This window comes from Eptesicus fuscus, chromosome 7, assembly GCF_027574615.1.
Source record: "Eptesicus fuscus isolate TK198812 chromosome 7, DD_ASM_mEF_20220401, whole genome shotgun sequence".
Taxonomy (NCBI): domain Eukaryota; kingdom Metazoa; phylum Chordata; class Mammalia; order Chiroptera; family Vespertilionidae; genus Eptesicus; species Eptesicus fuscus.
The window spans coordinates 18,012,079-18,036,698 of NC_072479.1; the positions used below are offsets into that span (position 1 = coordinate 18,012,079).

The 24,620-nt window shown below is 46.2% G+C and overlaps 1 protein-coding gene across 1 annotated transcript in view; it reads right to left on the reverse strand.

Annotated features, from left to right (window-relative positions):
* Positions 1-24,620, reverse strand: part of CRACR2A (calcium release activated channel regulator 2A) — a 77,737-nt gene that overhangs the window by 42,878 nt on the left and 10,239 nt on the right. Inside the window, exons 3-5 of the mRNA XM_054719716.1 lie at positions 23,997-24,180; positions 20,030-20,176; positions 1,778-1,868 (exon numbers count right to left, since the gene is read on the reverse strand). Coding sequence (XP_054575691.1) covers positions 1,778-1,868; positions 20,030-20,176; positions 23,997-24,180 — 422 coding nt within the window. The remainder of the gene's footprint in view (positions 1-1,777; positions 1,869-20,029; positions 20,177-23,996; positions 24,181-24,620) is intronic.

Below are 24,620 nucleotides of genomic sequence, written 5' to 3' on the forward strand. Positions count from 1 at the left end.
AGCAGGGGACAGAAGGGGCAGGTGGGTGAAGCAGCAGCATGCTCAGGTCACCTTTGTGATACTGATTTGCCCTTAAATGTTTTCCTCTGACCTCTTCCCACTCCCAATCCCCATGCGTTGGCCCACTTTTGCTTCTGGAAGCATCCCCTTTCTTTAGCCAGGACTTTGACCTGTTGTCATGACCCAAGCAGAGGGGCAAATGCCCCTGAGCTCAGCCCCTCTGTGCAGTGGGCCATTTTGGGTAAAGGAAGTGGCTCTCCTACTGCAGGGTGGGGGAAGGCTGCTGTTCTCGGAGGACTGTTTCAGGGTCTGGTAGGTGAGGAGTGTGTGAGTTCTGTCTGCCATATACTCACTCCCTATGCTGAAGGTTGGGGGGCAGCCAGAGTGTTTTAAAGCTCTAAAAAGGAACAGGGAGGAGGTCTGGGGATATTGACAAGTCTCCATAAGGCTCTAGTTAAAGAACATGACTGGCTTTTTCTGGAAGGCATCCAGACTCCTTCTCCATTTCAATGACATCTGTGATAATAAATGAAGATGTGGTATGGATGATCAAAGCTGCATACAACTAAAAAATGGTTCAAACCAGCCACATTAGCAGGGAAAAAAGACATTGTGACAACAGCCCCAGTGCTGAGTGGCCAGGGATGATGTGGTCTCTGTATTGTGTCCCCTAAAATTTATATGCTGTCACCTAAACCCCAAGGTGATGGTATTAAAAGGTGGGGCCTTTGGGAGGTGATTAGTGCCCTTATAAAAGAGACCCTGGAGAGCTTGCTTGCCCTTCTGCCATGTGAGGAGACAAAGAGTAGCTGGCAGTCTGCGACCCAGAATAAGGCTCTCACCAGAACCTGACCATCCTGATCTTGGACTTCTAGCCTCCAGAATGGTGAGAAGTAAATGTTTGTTGTTTGTAAGTCAACCATTTTATGGTATTTTTGTAATAGCAGCCCAAAATGACTAAGACAGGAGGTCACTGTTCAAGATCAAAACTTTTCTGCTGAGAACCTACCAAGTAGATAATCCAAAAATGGAAAATAGAGTTTCCTATAACTTTGTTTTATGAATATGGATATGCTTAGCTTAGCCTGGAAGAGGTGATGATTTTACCAGTTCTGACCTCCCAAGACAAATAGCAAGGCCAGGTAGTAGGCTAAGTGCCAGAGTAGGAATGGGAAATGTGAGTTTTAAATGTTCTCCCATGGTATCTCAGAAAGGCGGGATTTCGTTTGTCTTGGGTATTAAATTTTCTAGGTGTCTAAGGGGAAAGGGTGGGATGTACAAGCTCCAAGGATGGTCCCCTTAGGGAGTGGAGTGAGCTGGTCCATTTGTGTGGGCCTACCATAGGGTCTAGAGCAAGTGTCAGACCCAGTCTTCAGGCTGCTTAAACTGGTAAAGCATGCACCTTCATCCTTTCATTCATTTATTCATTCACTTGTTCATTTACTCATTGATCCAACAAACAATTGTTGAGTACCTACTACGTTCCAGGCATGGTCAAGGTGCTAAGGATATGTTAGGTAGTAAAGTTAAAGATCCCTGCTCTTGTGGAGCTTACATGTTAGTGGGAGCAGACAGATGACCATCAATAAAAATAAACAAGTACATTATATGTTATATTTGAAGGTAACACATGTCTTGAAATAATTATAAATCAAGATGAGAAAAAGGGAATCAGTAGTGCCATGGGTGAGGCATTGCAATCTTAACTTGGGAGAGGTAGTCAGAGTAGGCGAGATCAACCTGGCCCGCAGAGCCAAGCCCCGGAGGTGACTTTTACCTTCAAGAGAAACCGCTCCTTCTCACTTTTGATTTGCTGCTCCATCTCCTCATAGAGATGCTGGATTTCTTCATCATAAGCAGCAATTTTCCTGCAGAGAGGGCAAAAGGAGAGTCTGATGAGGCCTACACTGAAATTCTTTTATCCCACAGATGCAAGTCCTAGAGCTTGGGCACCAGAACCCCACTGGAGCTGTGGGTGGTGGGGGTCAGGTCAGTCTGAGCTGCAGGATCAGGTCCTCAGGATCAGCTGACTACAGAGGCCAGCAGGACCCTCTCCTCTTCCTCCTTCAGACCATCACACCCGGCCATGCACATGCTCCTCAGCGAAGCTGCCCTGGCTCTATCAGCTTTATTTAACACCAAGGCCCTGGCCTCTGCTACACTCACCCTGCCTCCTGCCCACTGACCCCCCTGTTTGTAAACTGCATAAAGTTGTGTGGGCTTCTTTCCTGTTCGGCTTCTTGGTCTATGTCATTCCCACGTTGGTCGCGTTCTCTCTACCTGGCTACATCAGCACCACCTGAGCCGCACTATCAGAGGGCTCTCCTAGAATTGTGTGCTGAAGTTTGTGGGATACATTTTTCTCATAAGAGCTCAAAAGATTGCATGATAATGACAACCACCACCACTATGCCCCCTGCAAAGGAAGGGGCCAACCTGCCCAGGTGCTCATGCCCTCTAGGCTCGGGGCCACAGGCAGACAGTATGAGACTGTGAGGCTGGTTAAAGGCTAGAGTTATAATGAGATGTCTTCATCCCCACTCTCACCATCCTCCCCCCACTCAGAAGAGCCCCACAAGACAGGAAGGAAGCTCATGGCTCCTGCACAGATGAAAACAAAAGAGGCTGTGAGGACAAGGCTTGTAAGTCACCCTGGGGTTGTTCCTCCTTTTTGCCCCCAAATTCAAACAGGAAGGATCAGATACTAGCATTTGAACTGAGACCGGAAGTTATCACACTGCGCACTAACATTCCCAGGGTATTGTGTTTCTATACCTTTTCTCTGACCTGCAGTGACAGGCCCCCTCTCTGCCCCTGCTCGCTGCCCTTTCTCTCCTATTAAAGGAACTCCAGGCTCCAGTGAACAGGCCAAGGTCACAGCTCTCAAGGTCTGTTTTGAGCTTGTAACACAACACATCCTGCAAATTTTGGCACTTGTCATCCTAAACTCAAATGATAGCAAGCCCCCTCTACCCTTAATTCAAGTAAGAAGACTTTAATAATTGAGGAAACAGTTCTAGTCTCAGTTCTAAGAGGTACTGGGGAGATTTCTGAAGAAAACATCAAGGATGGGTATGTATTTATTCCCGTGAGCCTTCCATCATTTTAAGCCCTACCTCCCTATGTCCACTTGGGACTCTAACCCAGTGTCAGCTGTCCCTGCTGCCTAAGATTGCACCACAGCCTGCTCACTGCCCCTTCCTCTCTTGCTACCTGTCACTTGCCCAGACTGAGCAATGACTAAGGAGCCATTTGGATTGGCATCCTTTTAATTCTACAGAAACCACGAAACAGACCCTGAAAAAGGAACTGGTGTGAATCTCCATGGTCAAGGTCACTCCTTAGAGCACCAGCCTCTGAGTTCCCTTTCTTAGCTGTACCAGTACATCCAAGACCAGAAACATGACTTTGAGTGAGTACAGCAATGGTCCCAAGATGTGCTCAGTAGAAGGTGACAGCTCTCCGAGACTTCCATGAGCTGCAGCCCTGTGTTTATCATTGTGTTTGACATCCTGGGTGCAACAAATACCTTTTCAGCTAAGAGTAAGAAATCTGTTCTTGGTAAATGACAGATGTTTTGGATGGTTACTTTTGTTCTTAGCTAACCCATGACAATACAAGAAAATCTTACAGAGAAATAAGGAACAAGAACACCTGCTGTTAAATGGGAACATCTCAGGGACAGAAATGAATACAGTTCGAAAGAACTTTCAGAAAGAAAAATGGTCTTTTCTCTTGGTCCCAGGAATTATCTTGCTGTATGTGAAGAAATTCAGATGCTAGATGGCAAATGGTGTCAAGGAAAACTTTAGACAGCAATTTCAACTATATAAATACTGGAGAACTAATAAAGTGAGATGAGAGGAATTAAGAAATTAATTTGGCTCTGTTAAAGTAATACTAATTACAGTCATTCATAAACTGTTTACCATTTATGCCTAAAAACTATGCAGGGCATTAATTCTGTACTATCATTAAATGTGTTACATTAACTTTGCTCTAAGTTTTATTTGATTAAATTAATAAACTCTATGCTTGTCAGTTTGCTAGTCATGAAGTAATTTTGCAAACTGCTAAAAAAAACAATTGGAGGGAAGGCAGATGTCACCTCCGAAAGGTGTGTACTCCCGGCCCTCACTCACACAGGCTGAGTCCACTACAAAGAAGCATCGGGAGTCCAGGTGGGGATCAGTGATCCTGGGCCCAACCAGACTCATACATGGAACCAGGCCTTTGGAAATGTGTTGGCTTGGCTGGCCTCCTGGGAGACTGCCCAGGCCTGAATGACTTTTGAGGATGCGCTCTGACTCATGACCAGCCTGGATCAGACATACGGGAAGCCAGTTCAGGAGTCAGAGCCCTAGGGGCCCATCCCAGAGCCATGTGACCTTGGACAAGTGACCTTATATCCCAGGATAGCACCTGCCCTGCATTCTTCCCAGCACTGTCATGATGAATGTCAAACAAGAGAGCAGGTGTGGAAAGCATTTGGAACTACAAAGCCCTAAATAAATGTAGGGATTATTTATTATGATAATTATTATCAGGAGCTGTGGAGCGCAAGGACCAGCATTCCTCCAAGGGGAGGAGGGCCTTAGTTTCAAGGGTAAAAGGGTTGTTGGGATTGTAAGGGTCAGAGGCAATCGAAGATGAAGAATACAAAGCTTAGTCAATAAAAACCGCTGTCAGACCAATCCATTAGACAAGGTTGTGTGAAAGCAGGAGCTGCAGAGCCAAGAAGCTCTGCAGGGACCTGTGAGAGCAATAATAGCGAGAGACACTGAAAAGATCTATGCTCACAGTGTGTGTTGTTTCAGATGGGCACACCTTATTCTTCCATCCAAAGGAAAAAGGCAACCAATTCTGTTTGCTTCTTATATACATTTTTGTTCCCATAATTTCTAAACCACTCGTTGCTTGATGCACACAAGCATAGACTTTGAAATCTTCTCCATGAGCCAATAGATTTCCCTATGTATCCCAACCCTCACTGACCCCCTTTTCTGAACTCTTAGGACACTACACGTCTTTATTTGACATTTAATTTTTAAGTTCTGAAGAACTGTTTCATATGGGTTAATGCTGTTTTAATTAGGTTATAAACAATCAGACATTTATGCCACCCACAGGCCCTGTGCTCAAAATGTTAATGTTTAAGACTCTGGGTACCAAACTCAGAAGCCTGTGGACCATCTTGGGGGAACACTAGATTCCAGGGGAATTGAAGAATTTCAGGGATGGGAGATTTGTCTGATCCAACCACCTATTTTTCCAGTATTAAAATTCTTACCACAATATCCTCACCAAGTATTTAACCAAACTATATTAGAACAGCTCCAGTGATAGGGGACTTGCTGGATCTCTAAGCAACTCTTTCATCTTTGGAATATTCTGGCCCATAGAAATGTGTCTTCCTATGATTATAAACATCCTCTCCCTAAAAACCTTCCATATATTTGAAACAGCATTAAGACTTCAAAGAATAGCCCTGGGTTTAGGCCATGCCTCTCCACTTCCTTGAATCATGTCTCACATGTATTTTTTTGGTAAGTCTGCTCACCATTCTCTTTATGCCTTGCAAAATGGGCTCTAATTTAGCTCTCTCAAATCACAGAGCCCCAAACTGAGTATTCTGTATATGACTATTCAGTGCAGATTAGAGCTGGGCTATTGCCTCTCTTGTTCTTAATGCTGCATATCTATTCATGAAGCCTAACATCACATGATTTTTCTTGGCATGACCCATTTGTCAACTAAAAACTCTAAACTTTATGTTTGTGTGATGGTTTTTGTTTTAAAGATGGTGCTACTCAATCATACCTCTCCCACTTTGTGCTTCTGCCATTGACTTTTTGATTTTTTGCAAAATCTTAACTATAATTCTGTTAGATTTCATGTTTGTTAGATTCAGTCCATCTTTCCAGCCTGTCACTGTCTTAATTGTTTATCACATGGTTGTTCAGTGTACTCAATGACCTTCTAAGTTTTGCTATATTTTAAATTTTAATCATAATGTAAGCTAAATAATCTATAATGTTGGTTTTGATTACTTCCTTTATCTAGAATTATTTAGAAGACTGTTTAAAATATATAAACTGCCCACCAGTGTGGCTCAGTGGTCGAGAATTGACCTATGAACCAGGAGGTCATAGTTCATTTCCCAGTCAGGACACATGCTCGGGTTGCAGGCTCAATATCCAGTGTGGGGTGAGCAGAAGGCAGCTGATCAATGACTCTGTGTTATCATTGATGTTTCTCTCTCTCTCTCCCTCTCCCTTCCTCTCTGAAATTTAAAACAAAACAAAAAAAATAGTGGACCAGTGCATGAAATTTGTGCATGGGGCGGGGGGGTGTCCCTTAGCCCAGCCTGCACCCTCTCCAATCCGGGACTGCTGACTCCTAACTGCTCACCTGCCTGCCTGCCTGATTGCCCCCAACTGCCCCCCCCTGCCGGCCTGGTTGCCCCGAGTTGCCCCCCTGCACCAGCCTGGTCACCCCTTACTGTCCTCCCTGCCAGCCTGGTCATCCCCAACTGCCCCCCTGCCAACCTGATTGCCTCTAATTGCCCCCACCTGCCGACCTGGTCGCCCCCAACTGCCCCCACTGCTGACCTGGTCACCCCCAACTGCTGCTCCCCCACCCCCGCCGGCCTGGATGCCCCTCATGGCCCCCCTACCAGCCTGGTCGCTCCCAAATGCCCCCTGCCAGACTGGTCACCCCTCACTGACCCCCTCTGCCAGCATGGTCGCCTCTCACTGCCCGCCCCCCCCCTGCTGGCCTGGTCGCCCCTCAGGGCCCCCCTTTGCTGGCCTGGTCACCCTAAGCAGCCTGCTGTTTGATCATTTGGTCATCCCTCACTGCCCCCCCTGCTGACCTGGTTGCCCCACGCAGCCTGCTGTTCAGTCATTTGGTTGTCCTTCACTAACTCCCCTGCCAGCCTAGTTGCCCCACACAGCCTGCTATTCAGTCATTTGGTCATCCCTCAATAACCCTCTGCTGGCCTGGTCGCCCCATGCAATATATACTATTGGTTTCTAGTTTTATCATCCTACCTTATAATAGAGAAACATGCAAATTGACCGCACCTCCGCTATGCCCATGATTGGGCCTGCGAGAGGCTGGGGGTGGGACTCCGGGTGGCCTATACAGCCATTGAGAAGACCAAGATGGCGGTGCTCAATCCTCTTAGTTCCGGGGGTCCCGGGACGATTGCCACCCGGGGGGCGTGGCCGGGCTGAGCCAGCCGCTCCCGAGGGTCCCTGGGAAGATCGCCACCCTGGGTGGGAGGCATGGCAGGACTCGCCCAGAACCTCCCAGGGTCCCTGTGAACATTTCAGGCATGTGGTTGCTGAGACCCAGACCAGGCCTCTGGCCACAGATTCATAGCTTTGCGGAGACCTAGGGCAGGGATCTCCCTCATCTGCAGAGAGACAGAGGTTCTGCAGTGCCCCCAAGACATGGGTGGGCCCAGCCAGGGATCAAGGGGCATGGAAGGACTCCTGGCAGAGGGGCAAGGACCCTCACCCTTGAGGCGGGGGTTGAGGGGTGGAGCCACCTCCGTGAAGGGGTGCTGCACTGCAGGGTACTGGACTGACTGACATGATTCAGAGAAGCTCCCAGTGCTAATGGGCCTCGCTCAGGCAGCCTTCACACTTCAGGGGCAGTGACTCCTGCTCCTGCCTTGACCCAAAAGCAAGCTCGCTACACCCTGTCCGATAGCAGAGCATGCCTAGGCAGTGAGTGGGAAGCCTTCCACCTGCTTCGGAGAAGGGGGGGGGGGGCAGTAAAGAATGGGGGAAGAGGAAAGAATGTGGAGCATCCGCAATGAAGAGGTGCTTGAGAAAGAGGCTGGGAAGCCTGACTGGAAGGTTTGTTCTGTTTGCTGGGCCGCTGCCCCTTAGGAAGCGCAAAGAGCATGGCTCTGAGGGCTTCCTGTGTGCTGAGTCAAGTTCCACAGCCAACTGGAATTGGCCTCAGTTTCCTGGTCTGTAAAATGGATGAAGCGTGTCCCAGTGCCTTCACTGAGCTTTGATGGCCAATTGAGATACTATATAAAGAAAATGAGGGAAGAAGTGAGAAAGAAAAGGAAGGACAAGAAACACAAAAGAAAGACTGAAAGGAACCTGTAAACCCATTGTCACTTAAATAGGGAATATAGTCAGTAGTGTTGTAATGATGGTATGATGCCAGGTGGGTACTAGAAATATCGGGGAACACTTTGTAAAGTATATGATTGTCTAACCACTATTCTGTAACTAATATAAAACCTGAAACCAATACAAAATAATGTTGAATGTAAAGAAATGAAAATTGGAGTGAAATTTTTATAAATTGCAAAGTTTAAATAAAAGCTGTAAAGGAAGGAAGGGGAGAATAAAAAGTGTTTTTCATTTTGCCACTTCATTAAAAAGCAAGCTGGGCTGAGGGACACCCTCCCCAGTGCACGAATTTCGTGCACCGGGCCTCTAGTATTATAATAAGAGAATATACTGGTAAGGTATTTACTTTACAAAATCAATTAACCTTCCCTTTGTAACCAAAAACACTATCAATTTTATGTAAATTCTATGGGAAGCATGTGTATTTATTTGTAGGGCACACACTCTACATTTGTCTCTTAAATTAAGCCTGATGGTGGATGGTTTCAAGTACTGTACATATTTAATGTACTTTTTTCCTGATTAATCTGTTAAATTTGAGATAAGTTTATTAAAGACTTCTAAAATTCTTAAATCTTGTTTTTTATCAGATTTCCTTTGTTTTTCTAAAAGTTTTTGCCTTATATCTATTTGCTGCTATGTTGTTTAGTGCATAAAGGTTTATATCTGTCGAATCTTCTTTCTGGCTGAAACTTTATACTATAAAATATTCCCCCTTATCTCCTTTTATTTATGCCATTGGTAAAAATGTTGAACAAGACAAAAACAACAATCTATAATAAACCTATCTGAGCTATTAATTAATAAATGTGGGCATAACTATTAAACCTGTCTTCTATTAGCCATTCTCAAACATCCGTCTTCCAGGGCATTGTTTAATTATTTCATTGTCTGCTGTTTATGCCTAGTTATTGTGAGCTATAAATGGAAGAGGAGAAAGAGAAGAGATAGATGAAATAAAAGGGAAGGAAAAAGACCTGAGTTCTCAGGGGGACAGACAAACAAATGTGTGATGGAGCCAGCCAGAGTAAATAATAGTCATGAGCACTAATATTTATCCTCTCCTTTCATTATGATGCCTAGATGACGCCTTTAGCATATTCCTCAAGGTCATAAGCCCCATGTGACAGCTATAGTTGGCTCAGAGTTCATTGAACCAAGAGTTGAAAGGCCTCAGTTCAAATCCTGGTTCTGGCATTTATAAACTTCTTGGCCTTGGACAAGTCACATTACCTCAGTGGGCCTGAGTGATCTATATCTGAAAAATCAGATGGTAATACCTACTGTAGAAAAGGGTTGTGAGGATTAAATAAGAATATGCATGTGGCAGTTTCTGGACATGGTAGCTAGAAGATGTGGCAGTGAGGGGCCAGTGAAGACTGCAGTTCTGAAAGGTATAGTGAGAATACCTGTACAACAGCTCACAAGATGTGATTGGGGTTGAACCTCACAGTCAGCCAGCCTAAAGTGAGATCACACTCACGAACATGACAACAACAATCAACATGCAATTGCAACAGGAGAGCCGAAATAATTACAAGGGACATTTCTAGACACCCAACTCAGGAGATCAAGGAAACTGCACCACTGGATCCCACAGGACACTTACTACATAAGGCCATCCCACAAAGACTGGAAGTCATAGCAGTTCTATCTAATACATAGAAACAAACACAAGGAGACAGCTAAAATAGGGAGACAAAGAAACAACCCCCAAATAAAAGAAAAGGAGGAATCACCAAGAAAAGTGCTAAATAATATGGAGGCAAGCAATTTATCAGACATAGAGTTCAAAGCAATGGTTATAAGGATGTTTAAGGAACTTAATGATAACTACAAGTAAATTAATGAAAACTATAAGGAACTTAGTAGGAACTACATCAACATGAAAAAGGACACAGAAACCATGAATAAGAACCAGTTGGAAATAAAGAATACCATATCTAACATCAAGAATACACTGGAAGAAATTAAAAGTAAGCTAGATCAAGCAGAAGATCAAATCAGCTATTTGAAAGAAAAAGTAAAAACAAAAACAACAAAAAACCCACCACCCAATCAGAGTAACAAAAAGAAAAAATAATTTTAAAAATCAAGCATAGTTTGGGACAACATGAAATGTAACAATAGTCACATCATAGGGGTACCAGAAGGAGAAGAAAGTGAGCAAGGGATACAAAATCTTGTTTGAAGAAATAATGACAGAAAAAGTCCTTAACCTGGTGAATGAAAAAGTCGCATCAGGAAGCACAAGAATGCCAATGAAGACAAATCCAATGAGACTCACACAAAGTCACATCATAACTGAATGGCAAAGGTTAAAGACAAAGAGAGAATCTTAAAGGCAGAAAGAGAGAAACCGTTAACTATAAGGGAGTTCCCATAAGGCTGTCAACAGAAACACATGAGGCCAGAAGGGATTGGCATGAAATATTCAACATAATGAAAAACAAAGATGTGATACCAAGACTACTCAATACAGAAAAGCTATCATTTAAAATAGAAGGTAAAATAAAGAGCTTCCCAGATTAAAAACAAAAGGCTAAAGGAGTTCATTACCACCAAACCACCATTGCAAGAAATGTTAAAAGGACTGCTTTAAGAAGAAGATATAGACAAAGAGAGGAACATATGTATAAAGAAAAAAATGGCAACAAATAAGTACCATCAATAATAACCTTAAATGTAATTGGATTAAATACTCCAATCAAAAGACATAGGGTAGCTGAATGAATAAGAAAACATTACCCATATATATGCTGTCTAAAAAAGACCTACCTCAGAGCAAAAGATTCACACAGATTGAAACTGAAGGGATGGAAAAAAATATTCCATGACTTTATGGTCAATTAATATTTGACAGAGGAGGCAAGAGCATACAATGGAGTAAAAACAGTCTATTCAATAAATGGTATTGGGGTAATTGGACAGGTACATGCAAAAAAAAAAAAAGAAACTAGACCACCAACATACATCATACATAAGAATAAACTCAAAATGAGTAAAAGACTTAAATGTAAGTCATGAAACCATAAAAATTATAGAAGTAAGCATAGGCAGTAAAATCTCAGGCAATATTTTTGCTGATATGTCTCCAAGAGCAAGGGAAATACAGGAAGAAATAAACAAATGGGACTGCTAAAAAGCTTCTGCACAGCAAAAGAAACCATCAACAAAACAAAAATGGAACCCACTGTATGGGAGGACATATTTGCCAATGATTCATCTGATACGGGGTTAATCTCCAAAATATATGAAGAACTTGTACAACTCAACACCAGGAAGACAAGCAATACAATTAAAAAATGGACAAAGGACCTGAATAGTCACTTCTCTAAAGAAGACATACAGATGGACAATAGGCATATGAAAAAAATGCTCAACATTACCAATCATCAGAGAGATGCAAATTAATACAATGAGATATCCCCTCACAACTATCAGAATGGCTACCATCAATAAATCAACACACCATGAAGTAGACCCCAGCCCACAGTGCCTTGCTGGACTCCAGCTGACAGTAACTCTGTGACCACAGAGCCTTGACTGGAGGGAAGTAGAAGAAGCTGCCTGCTCTGGTGGTGGGGAAGATGGTAGAGTTGTTGGGGGAAACGTTAAGAAGGCTGAGTCCAGGAAAGGGAGATTTTCCATAGTGAAGGGAAAAGTAACAATTATGTACTGAGGACACCATATGTGCAGTGAGGGATCTGAAAAAATGAGTCTTCCTGAAGGTCAGTACGAAAAGCTCAGATCCAACCTAGAGCACGGAATGTCAGCCAGATGTCTGCCTGTGGCAGGTGCCCCCTCTCTAAAGGAGGAGCATAAATGTCTGTGTTTGTGTGTGTGTGCACATGAGTGTGTGGTAGTGGAGACTGGAGGATGGGATGTGTGGGAAGAAGGCAGAGGTGGGGAAATACTGATTCTCATGAAGGCTTAGGTTCTGAGAGGCCTTTACAAGGTAACTGGAAGGTGAAAGGTAGTTAGCAATAATTTACTCTGCAAACCTCCCACTGGTGTTATGAAAATTAATTAACCTTCACAAAGTGCTTTGCACACTGAGAGTTAAGGTACCACACTAGAGTAAAGCATTACTATTCCATACTACAGGCCAACACCTTCCTGCTCTAGAATGTTATTTGGTCAAATATTATTTTCCTTGTTCCCTCTCTCCTTTGCCTTCACTCAAGAGCAAAATCCATTCGGAGTTTGGGGGGGTCTCAGAAAGCTATTTGGTTCACCTTCTAGGTTCTATGTAGGGATACTTTTTTCATTGCAGGAAAAAAGTACCTTCTCTCTTCCCTAAATGAAGGTGTAGTTTTGACCTTGGACAGAACAAGTGACATTTCTCTATATTTTAGATAAATTTCAGAAGCTTGAACTCAAGGCAGAGCTTCAGAAATGGCCACCGGCCTTGGAAAGTGATCATCCTTATTTCATGGCTTCCATGCACGGGCAGTGGCCTGATCAATGTCTCCTGGTGGGCAAAGTCTGGTGAAAAGCAAAGGGGAAAGAACTCCTCCCCTCCCCATCACAGACTCTGAGCTTAAACAGCTCATGTGTTCCACCTCCTTTGTTGTGCATGCGAAGAAAATGAAGGTCAAAGCAGTGACGGGACCAACCTGTGGTCACCCAGAGTCCATGGGTCAGAGTAGGGGAGAACCCAGGCCTCAACTCCCAATCTCATGTTCCATCCCCAAAGCACACTGTCTTCCCTAAAACTGAAAAATCCCTACATTTGCATTTAGGATCATCAATGATCCAAATACCATCTGGAGCCTGTCAATTGTGGAATGAGCAGACACAGGAGTGAGGAAAGGAGCCAGCTGACTGCACTACAGGGCTGGGGAGACCAAGATCATGGCCAAGGCTTGAATCCCTTCCCCACGTCTTTCCCACCTCCACCCCATATGCACTGATCCCAGAGTGGAAAAGTCTCAATGAGTCTTCTATTTGCCAGAGAAGAAAATGGAAGCAAAGTTCAGCCTCAGCCAGCTTTGTGGTTGAGATGAGAATGTGAGGGTTTCAGATTCGCCACTGCCCCCTGTCACCTTCTTCAGGCAGTTGCAGTCGCTGCACAGCAAGGAGAAGCTCTTACTAGAAAATCCATATTTACAATTTTCTTGTTCCCCTGGAAATAGTCTCTCTAGGACTCTCTAATTGTATGTCTGTCTCTCTCTCTCTCTCATGCACCCACATGCACATATGATTAGAGTAGAGCTTAATAAAAGGAAAACAAGAATTTGTAGAAAATTCTGCAAAGACTGTGAAACCACCAATTGAATTTTCAAGATGGATGGTTTCTCCCTAATTAGATTCTGCTGTCTTGTATAAACCAACTTTGCAGCTTTATCCCATCTTATAAAGCAAACCATTTTTCATTAGCTAGGCTTACAAATGATGCCCATGGAGCACGCAGAGCACAAACAGGCCTCACCTTTCCACTTGCTCTCAGGGCGACGTTAACAGCACGCTGCTGCCTCAGATAATAATACACCAATAAAATGCAGGCGCCTGATTAAGCCATAGCCTTATCAGCTTGAGCCCCCCCTCACCCCCCTGCCGAGAACTTACCTTTACTCTCAGAGCAGGAGTAAAATTACAGATGGAAGGGCACCCTGGTGTACCTTCTGCAGGTTGTTACATTCTGGAAGGACAAGCTAGAGCAGCATTTCTCAAGGTGTAGTCTGTGGCCTGCCTGCATCAGAACCACTTCGGGGAGAGCATTGGGAGGGGCCCCAAGACACACTGATTTAGACTCTCTGTGGAAGGGACTAGGAATCTACCTTTTAATCAAGATTCTCTTGTCATTGTGAAGCAAAGTAGCATTCAAGAATGACACAGCTAAGGCCCTTCCCAGGTGGCCAGATGTTCTTCCTCAGTCTACTGTAAACTGTATCCCTCATGCTAAATGCAAAGGACTCTGAGCCTCTGCACAGTGCACACGGAGGAGAGTGGCACAGTGGCCATCTAACCCTACTCCCTTGGAGAGAAGTAGAGGCACGGACGGAGCATTCCTCGCTTTGGAAGTTCAGCAGCGGAACTGCGTTTTAGCCTCAGGTTCCTGCATTTGACCTTGTCCCCCACCTCACCCCACAGGACTGTGGCTACTTCCCAGTGGACATGCAAGAGAGTCAAACATTGTACCCAGGCTTCCAACTCAACTCTGAGATTTCCTCAACCTCTGCCCCAAAGGACAAGGGGCTGGAGGATTGGATGCTCCCAGACTGGCCTTTTTTCCTATTCCCAACATGCAGGTTTAAAGAGTATCCATGGCAGTGAGGTAAGGAGGGCCCCTGGTTATTTCTGACAATGCTGCAGAGATTGGGTCTCCTGACATCATCTTTTAAGAGTTATCCCAGGCACTCATCTTAGCTGCATCCTCCTACCTCCCAGAACCCGGAGGTGAACCTGGAGAAGAAGCTGGGGGGCCTGTTTCACTCACTGCAGCAAAACTCTAATCCCAGGGCATGGCCCAGCCTGGGGAGCTGGGACAGGAAGTCCATGACCTGCTTGACCTGGTTAAGGCCAGATTTCCCCCAAGGTCAATCCCATCTCCTCTGGGCCCAGTGGGAGAAAGAAAGAGGTGCGTGGTTTGGAAAAGGAGGAAGAATCAGAGGCCGCAGCTGCCAATGGCAACACTGTCTAGTGTTTCAACAGCATGGGAATTTTCTGGCTGGCTCTGTGGCAGAATTTTTATGGGTATAAACTCTGCCTCATCACTGTAATTGTAAACTCCTCAAGGAAAGGGACTCTGTGTTCTATTTGCTTAACTCGGAGCCTGGCACAGAATAAGTGATCATTAAATGTGGGCGACCAGAAACACGTGGATCGTATCCCTGGTGCCTGGCCCTGAGCTGGACACCCAGCAGTAATGACCTGAGCTCTCATTACCATCTCCGGGACAGGTGCACATTTCCCGGTGGAACTGAAATGTGATTCCCTGTACTGAAAGGGAGCTGTGGAGGAGCCTGGGAGGTGCTCCGAGACTCCTCAGGATTCCCCAACTCCAGCCTGAATTGGGCCATTCCCCAGCGCTTCCTTCCTTTTCCTTCACAAGCACCTTTCTCTTCCTCCCACACACAAGCCCGAACCTCAAACTCATCTCCTAGAAGATGCCCAGAACCACTTAACTTCACCCTGAGCCATCTGTAAAGAATCCCACTGAAATGTTCTACATTCCACTGGGGATACTGGTTTCCTGTTTGACTTCTGGACTCTGACAGCCCTTATAGATCACCTAGTCCAGTCATAACCCAAAGTGAGATGTGACCAACCTTTTCTTTTTTTGTCTCTAAGAAAGGAGAATAAAAGAAACTCTAATAGAAAATGACAAAGCATGAGCACTATTTCACAAAACTTGTTTCAGTTAAACACTCGTTGTATGGAAGTTACAAAAGCAAACGCATTCCCTTCCAGTGAGTCACAACCACAAACAGTTTGAAAAACACCAAGCCCATTCTCTCACATTACTGATAAGGACACTAAAGCACAGAGCGGTAAAGCAAATCGCCTGAGCTCCCAGGGCTGTCAGTGGCAGTGCCTAGGCAAGAACTCTGGTTTCTCCTGTCCTGTTGCAGTGCTCTGGTTCTGCACCCAGAAAACACCCCTGGAATGGGACTGTCAAGAGAGCACAGTGAATCCCCCCATCCCGGAGCTCCCCAACCAGGAGTGGGCCTTCATCACCTGACCCCAGGTTGGGGAGCTGGCAGGGATATCCACAAATGATGGGCTCAGAGACCTGGAACCTTTGGCTGAGCTGGTTTTGCACATTCAGCCATGACTGCCCTTGACATTCATCTTAAAACTTCTTAAGCAATAGCTAAATCAGGGCAAAAGCGCTACTGGAGGCCACTTTAAGATGCATGTGAGGGCTAAGAGGCTCTGCAGCAGGTCAGGAGCACAGGCCTCTCTCTGCAGGAGTATGGGCAGCACAGCAGCATCCTGCAGGTAGGATTCCAGGCCATGGGCTGGGCCCATTCAGACTGTGATTACCCTCACCTCCTTAGAGAACAAGAGTGCCATCCTCTCTGGGGGGTGGGGGTACCTGACTTGTGCTGTGGTTCCTGGTGTGATGAATGCTGTGGTCAGTGGAGAGTGGGGGTGTGGTGATAGTCAGAAATGAATCCAACCCCCTCATTTTACAGGTGAGAAAACCAAGGCTCAGACAGGCCCAGAGAACTGAGCAAGGTCACAGAGCAAGCTGGTTGGAGAGCCACATATGACTCAAACTCAAGCTCCTCGTTCCCAGCCTCCCACTTCTCAAACCCATGTACAAAGCACCTGGACATCATGCTAAAATGCAGATTCCATAGAACTGGGGCAAGGCCTGGGATTCTGCATTCCTAAGAAATTTCCAGGTAATGCCAATGCTGCTGGTCCATGGACCACACTTTGAGTAACAAGGTTCTATGACAGGGTAAAGGGATCCTTACATGTCACCTCCAATTATATCAAGGCTTCAACTCTTCACCTCAACCTGGCAAATCCTCTAAGACTGACAAACATTTAAAACAATCATTATTATTATTTTAACATTCATTGAATACTTATGTACCTGTACTATTCCAAATGCTTACATGTATTATCACATTTAATCCTCAGAACTCTGAGATGGATATGATTATCATCCCAATCTATATATATATAAAAGCCCAAGCGACGGTTCAACCATTCAACTGGTAGCTATGACACGCACTGACCACCAGGGGGCAGATGCTCAATGCACAGGCGTGGAACCATGGAACAGACTGATGAATATCAGAGGGAAGTGGGTAGAAGGAAGGGCAGGAAACGATTAACCAAAGATTTTATATGCATACTAGAGGCCCGGTGCACGAAATTCGTGCATGGAGGGGGGTTGTCCCTCAGCCCAGCCTGTACCCTCTCCAATATGGGACCCCCTCAAGGGATGTCCGACTGCCCCAGGGATCAGGCCTAAATGGGCAGTCGGACATCCCTCTCACAATCCAGGACTGCTGGCTCCCAACTGCTTGACTACCTGCCTTCCTGATTGCCCCTAACTGCTTCTGCCTGCCAGCCTGATCACCCCTAGCCACTCTGCTGCCAGCCTGTTTGCCCTCAACTTCCCTCCTCTGCCGGCCTGGTCACCCCTAACTGCCCTCTCCTGCAGGGTTGATCACCTCCAACTGCCCTCCCTTGCAGGCCTGGTCCCTCTCAACTGCCCTCCCTTGCAGGCTGGGTGCCTCCCAACTGCCCTCTCCTGCTGGCCATCTTGTGGTGGCCATCTTGTGTCCACATGGGGGCAGGATCTTTGACCACATGGGGGCAGCTATATTGTGTGTTGCAGTGATGATCAATCTGCATAGTACTCTTTTATTAGATAGGATAGAGGCCTGGTACAGGGGTGGGGGCCAGCTGGTTTGCCCTGAAGGGTGTCCCGGATCAGGGTGGGGTTCCCTTGGGGCGTGGGGCGGCCTGAGCGAGGGGCCTGTGGTGGTTTGCAGGCCGGCCACGCCCCTGGCAACCCAAGCGGAGGCCCTGGTATCTGGAATTTATTTTCCTTCTACAATTGAAACTTTGTAGCCTGGAGCAGAGCCAAGCCTGGGGCTCCCTCCGAGGCCTGCAGCCATTTGTATTGGGGTTATAATGGAAACTTTGTTGCCTTAAGCGGGTGGGCCCGGCCAGGGTGTGTGGAAAGCTTTGCTTGCCCTGTTGCCGGCGGCAACCCTGGCCTGCTCTCTCAAGCTCCATTCTGCTGCCATTTGTTTGAATTTGTTTACCTTCTATAATTGAAACTTTGTAGCTTGAGTGGAGGCTTAGGCCTGCAACGGCTGGCAGAAAGCTTGGCTTCCTCTGTTACCTAGGAAACCTTGCTCTCTGTGGCTGTAGCCATCTTGGTTTGGGTTAATTTGCATACTCGCTCTGATTGGATGGTGGGCGTGGCTTGTGGGTGTGTCAGAGGTATGGTCAATTTTCATATTTGTCTATTATTAGATAGGACTAGAGGCCCGGTACATGGATTTGTACACTGGTGGGGTCCCTCAGCCTGGCCTGCAGGGATCGGTCCAAAACCAGCTCTCCGACATCCTCCGAGGGGTCCCGGATTGCGAGAGGTGCAGGCCAGGCCAAGGGACCCCACCAGTGCACACATCCGTGCACTGGGCCTCTAGTTTTATAGATAAGGAAGGTGAGATTCAGAGTTTAAGTAACTTGCCTAACTCACACAGCTAGTAAGTGGCAGAGCCAACGTTCAAACTCAATCTGTCTGGCTCATGGGTTAATCAGCTACAGACTATATGGAACTGTATCCTTAACCCTCCTTTCTCTGAGCCTTGGAGGCCTCTCCCCAGAAGGCTCATGACATTGCTCAAACCAGGTTCCCCCAACACTACTTGGTCACACTTTCTTATAACTCAGGGACCTAAAGGTCTTATTTTCTAGACCTCTGTGTGCTAGTGGACCTCAACAAGTTATCTTTAGAGTTAATGTGTGTGTGTGTGGGGGGGGGGGGGGCGGTGGGCACAGAGTTTGGGTAATATATGGCAGCTAACCTGCACAGTAAGACACAAGGTGATCTCTTTTTTTAATTAGGGGCTTGCAAGCTTTCACTAAGGCCAGGTCCACATAGACTCTGAAACACTGCCCTCAGGAGGCTGTGCTGGTCACCAGGAAGCTTGTGGGGAAGTATCTGCATGGTTGGGGGTGTGGTCTGTGTTGGAATTGCTGAGGATTCTTATGGAATATAGGCGGGTCTCCAGGTGGGGACGAGTCTGTGGCTGAGGCATGCTTCTGAGCTTTACCCAAACGCAGCCATGCATTTTGGCTGCACATTCAGGATTATGCATCATCCTTAGTTACACCATGTTTCACAGCACATGAGCTCACTGCTGTAATATACATTCAATGGCTGTGTACAAGGACAGCACCCAAATGGTACACTCATTCCCTTACTCCAGGTGAATAGGCTGGTTTTGCATCTGTGGCCAACAGGTGCCTGGCTGACTCCCATTTGACTCCTAAGCAGCCTCTTCAGGTGTTGGTGTTCACTGACTGGCCTGGTCCTGCCTCCTCCAGGCAAAGGAGGAATCCTAGAAATTGCTAGTTACCTAGAGAGGCCCTGAGGGCAAAGAAGGCAGCAGGAGAGACAGAGCTACTATGGCAGAGTGTGATCAGAGGGGGGAATTCAGTGAACCAAGGGCCAGTCCAGAGTTGGGAGTGTTGGTCCAGTATGCTGGAGCCTTCCTGTCCAGAGGTAGGTAGAGTGGTTTTCCAACTCGTCTCAGTGCCAGGCTGTCTCCCTCTGAACCCCGGCTCTGCCATTTACAAGATGTGTATTCTGGGGCTTGTTACTTAAACTTTCAGTCCCTTGATTTCTTCATCTGTGATGTGAATGAAAATAAATCCAAATGAGTGGATGACTCAGTTGGTCATCCGGGTGACTCAGTTGGTTGGAGCATCATCCTGTGCACCAAAAGGCTGTGGGTTCAATCCCCAGTTGGGGCGCATATGGGCAGCAACTGATCATGTTTCATGTTTCTCTCTCTCTCTCTCTCTCTTTCTTTTCTCTCTCTCTAAAATAAATTTAAAAAACACACATATCCGTGGGTGAGAATTAAAAAATTAATTAATTAAAAAGTAAAATAAAATAAATCCAAATGAGCTAATGTATATAAAGCATTTAGAATAGCGCCTAGCATATGGTGAGGGCCTAACAAATGTGAACAAGAGCTTAAATATAGATAGATATAGATATAGATATAGATACACACACACACACACACACACACACATTATGACAGCAATGGGGCCAGCTCCCACTCTGGCTCCCACTCTTACAGGATATAAGAGAAAGCGCCATTTGCATTCCTGTTTTTCACACAGATGGACAGAGAGCAGCTGCGGGAACCCACTTTTTCAGGGCACACTCCAGTTCATTCTTCTCCTCATGGGCTTCTTGGAGCTGGGAGAATATTCTGGTCAGGAAATCCTCGAAGTTGGACAGTAAGTGAGGCTCATCCTTCTTCAGCTGCAGCCAGAGTTGCTTTACGTCACTTTCACTGCAAGAGGAAAGGAACGTTAATGTAGGAGTGTGGAAATGAGGCTCTAAGGGAACACAGAAGTCCCCAGTTGTGAAACAGGCAGCCAGAAACAGCATCGTCATCATTATAATGATGATAGTGGCTAACCTTTATCGAGTGCTTGCTGTGAGCATATTAGCTCATTTTATGTCATAGCAACCTCTGCGGCAGGTGCTGCCATCACCCATTTAGAGATGAGGTGACAGATGAGGAGAGGAGAGGTGGAGGAGCTGTCTCAGAACACTCGGCTGGTAAAGGATGGAGCTGGGAGGCACACTCAGGCTGTCTGGCTCCTGTGTTGACCTCCTTATCTGCCTCACTGGCTGCTTCCACTCCCCTGTCTTTCTCGATGGGCTGGTGGTGCTGAGCGTGCACAGCTGCGTGCTGGGCACATCTCAGATCCCCAGAAGAAGAAAGGAGGACAGGAGTCTGGTGCATGTGAGGACAAATGCTGTGGAACCACAGGAAAGAGCTTGTCGCCCTAGGAAGAAAGGTCCTCACAGCTGAGAGGGAAAGACATGCCATTTGATGGATGGCAGAAGCAATTGTCACTGCGGGAAAAGGAAGAGAATAGGCAACACCCCACTGGGGCCCGGTGGCAGCAGGAATGACTGACAGGTGAAAGGAGGGGAAGCAGCAAGTCTGAAAGATGTGTGCACACACATGGAAAGACAAAATCAGGAGGGAAAGAGCAGACAAGAGACAAAGACATAGAGGGACATGGCCAGAAACTGCCCCCCCCCCCACCACCAAAAAAAACTAAAAAAACACAACACATACATACAGGGCACGTTCATATGTTCGTGCACAGCAGCAGAGACAACTAGAGTCATGCTGACCAGCAGGGAGGAATAGGGAGGTGGTGTACACCATGGACCCTGCTCCCCTCTCTGGAGAAACTCAGTAATCTACAGCCAATGATCCCACTGAGCTAGACAGCAATCTGATTTGAACTCCATTAAATCCTACAACCACTATGATATGAGGGTAGCTATGATCAGAAACCTTCATGGTAATGAATAAAATCCTTTGTGCTTATATCACAAGCACCATACTTGAGAAACTTTCTTCAGGAGTGATATTTGATAGTATCATGTTACTAATGTGCCTGGAATATAGATATTACTCTATGAGAAGAGACCAACTGAGAAATAGACCTACTTCTGGTTAGTTATCTTATCATCTATCCAATTATCCCTCCCTCCTTCCTTCCTTCCCTTGCTCCATCTCACCCAAAGATCCACCAACTCATCTAGACCACCTATCTGTCCATCTATCTACCCATCCATCCATCTATCTACTCACCCACCCACTCATTTATCCACCCACCCACCCACCTACCCATCCATTTATTGATCCACCCATCCATCCATTTATTGATCCATCCATTTATCCACCCACCCATCCACCAAACAAGTATTTATTATCTGTTGAAAAACTAGCATTGAACTGGATGGCATGAAGGAATCTGGGAAACAAATGAAGAAGAGGTAAGGAGCTTCCTTATTTCCATAATGAGCTCCATTCTCCCCACACAGAACATGTTGTGGCTATCCACTTTGGAGATGGCACAAAAGTTTCAGAGCTAAAAGGTCTCAGGGTGATACCACAATGGCCTCCTGTCACTATGACAGGTTGCTCTCCTTATGAGTAATTGCATTATAAAAAGATTCATCTTACTAGCCTAGGTCGGTCTTTTCACATCTGTCAAGTTCCTAATGGAGCCTGACAGAACCACCAATTGGGCTAGAACCTCCAGTGAGATTTGCAGACCCATTTGACCCTTTTCCAAAGCTCTTGAACCGCTTATTAATGGCCATCACCTCCCCCAGATTTCTAGAGAAAAGACAAGTCTTTAAACCCTTGGTAAAAAATAATAAGCCAGGCACATAAACAACAAAATCACTCAATGAATCAAACTATCAAAAAAAGGTAGGACTCCAGATGTCCATTCTACACCCAGGGTACTCCTCTGGAAAGATATAGGAGTATGGAGCTAGAAGGGATTCGGGTGGTCAACCTGTCCATTTCCCTGCTTCCAAGACAACACACAAACCATCTTGGCGCGTGAAATCTTAGTCTTCACAGCCTCCTAGATCTATTTCCTTATCTGGAGTCCCACAGTCACAACCCTCATGCTGAAACTTAAGCCCTCTTCCATCTTGTTCAACCTCAATGAGGATGGAAATTGCTGGTCACCATCTTCTATGTATCAATTTTTGTAGGCCACTCTTGAAACCTTCCCCAAAGCCTTCTCTTCGCCAGGAATCTCCTGTGACTCAGTTCTGCCTCTGACATAAGTCTCCAGAGTAACATCTGGTGAACTCTGATTTGCGAGCCCTGCCAGGAAGGTGGCTGTTCCGGAAGTGATGGGGGATAGAGAGGTACCGCTCTGTCATTACAGTCCCTTGGCTTGCCCACACTGCCCTCTCCTTCCCCCTCCTCTAGGAGGAGGCTTTACGCAGCCACTGGCAGTGGTCACTGTGCTCTGGCCTCTTGTCCCTGGAGAAGCTGAGTCAGGTGTCTGACTAATGAGCTTCCCACATACCTGCGCCCCCAGCACACCTGCCTATCCCACTCCAGTTCTGCAGATTTGCACCTGCACCAGCCCTCTAGGCCTGAGCAGAGCTGCTGCCGCTGCCACTGTGTCATTTCATTTCCTGGCCAGAGCCTCCACCAGGGCTCTCTCCTAGACCTCCACCTGTCCTTTCCTTGCCTGGCACAGGCTTTCCCAACTTTTCTCAACTCTGACACAGCCAGTCAAATCATTTGCACAGCCTGTCATTTGCTAGAAAATTCACAGAGCAACAGACACTTTCTTTGGCCTGCATATTGTTGCAGGCTCCTTCTCTCCTGCTTCCTCTTTATCACAGTCTCCTCTTCCCAAGCTCAGGATACTTCGGCTCCAATCATTAGGCCACTCCCACCCTTCCTGAAACACACACCCAGCTCAAGACCTATAGACCCAAAAATGAAAAGGCAAAAGGCAACAGAAATAGGAGGCAGAGTATTCCATGTTTTTTCAGGTCACTGTATGGTTTCCATTAGTGATACCATCACTTTATTTTATTTTATTATTTTATTTTATATAATTTTAAATTCCATTTTAAATGTTAGGGCTTAGATTCTTCTGTCTCTTTCTTCCAAAACACTTTTTGCGAAAAATAGAAAAATGGAGTATTATGTTTTGTTTGAAGTTCCATCTAAAATTTTTAGCTGAGCTACTGATTATCCAAGTGGTGAGCTGGTAAAACCTGGTTAATTTCCTGCCTCAGCTTCCTGACAGATTTGGTTTGGCTTGGCATACAATGTGCAGACACTTCCACATAGGGTGCCTTTGCCAGGAGCATACCACAGTGGGATGGCTGGGATACACCGCAGCCCCAGAGAGCCTGGTTTGGCTCCAATGGAGGTTCCAATGCTGGTGAGCTGACGGTGAAGCCTTAGGCAAAATGCACTGCGAAAACCACAAGGCCTGGCACAGCCCTCTAATGTGTGAGCACTCCTCACTGAACCTCAGACTGTGCTGGTAATGAACAGCAGGAAACGCAAAGAGTGGAAGAGCAGGGAAATAGGTGATCCCCATGAAAAAAGTGGAAAAAGCAGAGACAAAGCCCCTACACCATGACACACAAACAGGACATTGCAAGGGCAGGCTGTATGGGGCAAGTCTTGAAGCTGGCAGCTCGGAGCCTGGGGCCTGGCTCTGGGGCTTAACAAACATTAATGGTTGAATGAAGCAGATACAGAGGTTTCTCCTAGGCTGGGTTCCCTCCCCCAAATCACTGTCACCACTTACTCTTCCAAAACATTTTGGGCTCCAAGTTTGTCCATCAGCATCTGGAACTGGGCTTCCTCATCTTCATCCAGGTCACCCAGATCCTCCTCTGCTCTGGACTGATACACCTTCTCCTCCTGGAGCTGGGCCGCCTGTTCACCTGCATCTCCCTGACTTGGCCTGCTCTGGCTGAAGAAGAAACGACCTGGGGGATGCATGGTACAGGGTCTGAATCAGGCAATGCTCACCCAAGAAGACCTTCCCTTTCTCAGTTGCCAACAATCAGTTGAGGTTCATCTGAGAGAAGAAAAAGGGAAACCACCTATAGCAAATATCCTAGGATGACATATTCTGGATTTTGTGTCTTTCCTACTCCCAAGAGACTCTGCCAGAAATGCTAGAATAGGACCTGGGAAAGGCAGAATGCATGGCAGGTACTCTGGCACCTTGGTGGTTCTCAGTCCTTTAAAGTCTGGCTTAGAACGCAGCTCTTCATTGATTTCTTCTCTAAACAACAAGACCTTGCTTTCCATCACACCCCAGTGACCTGACTGCCCATGCTCCATGTTTCATCTACTTGGACCTACCAGCAGCATCGCTATACTTCACATTCGCAAATTACTGTATAGCTTTGGGTGCACTCTT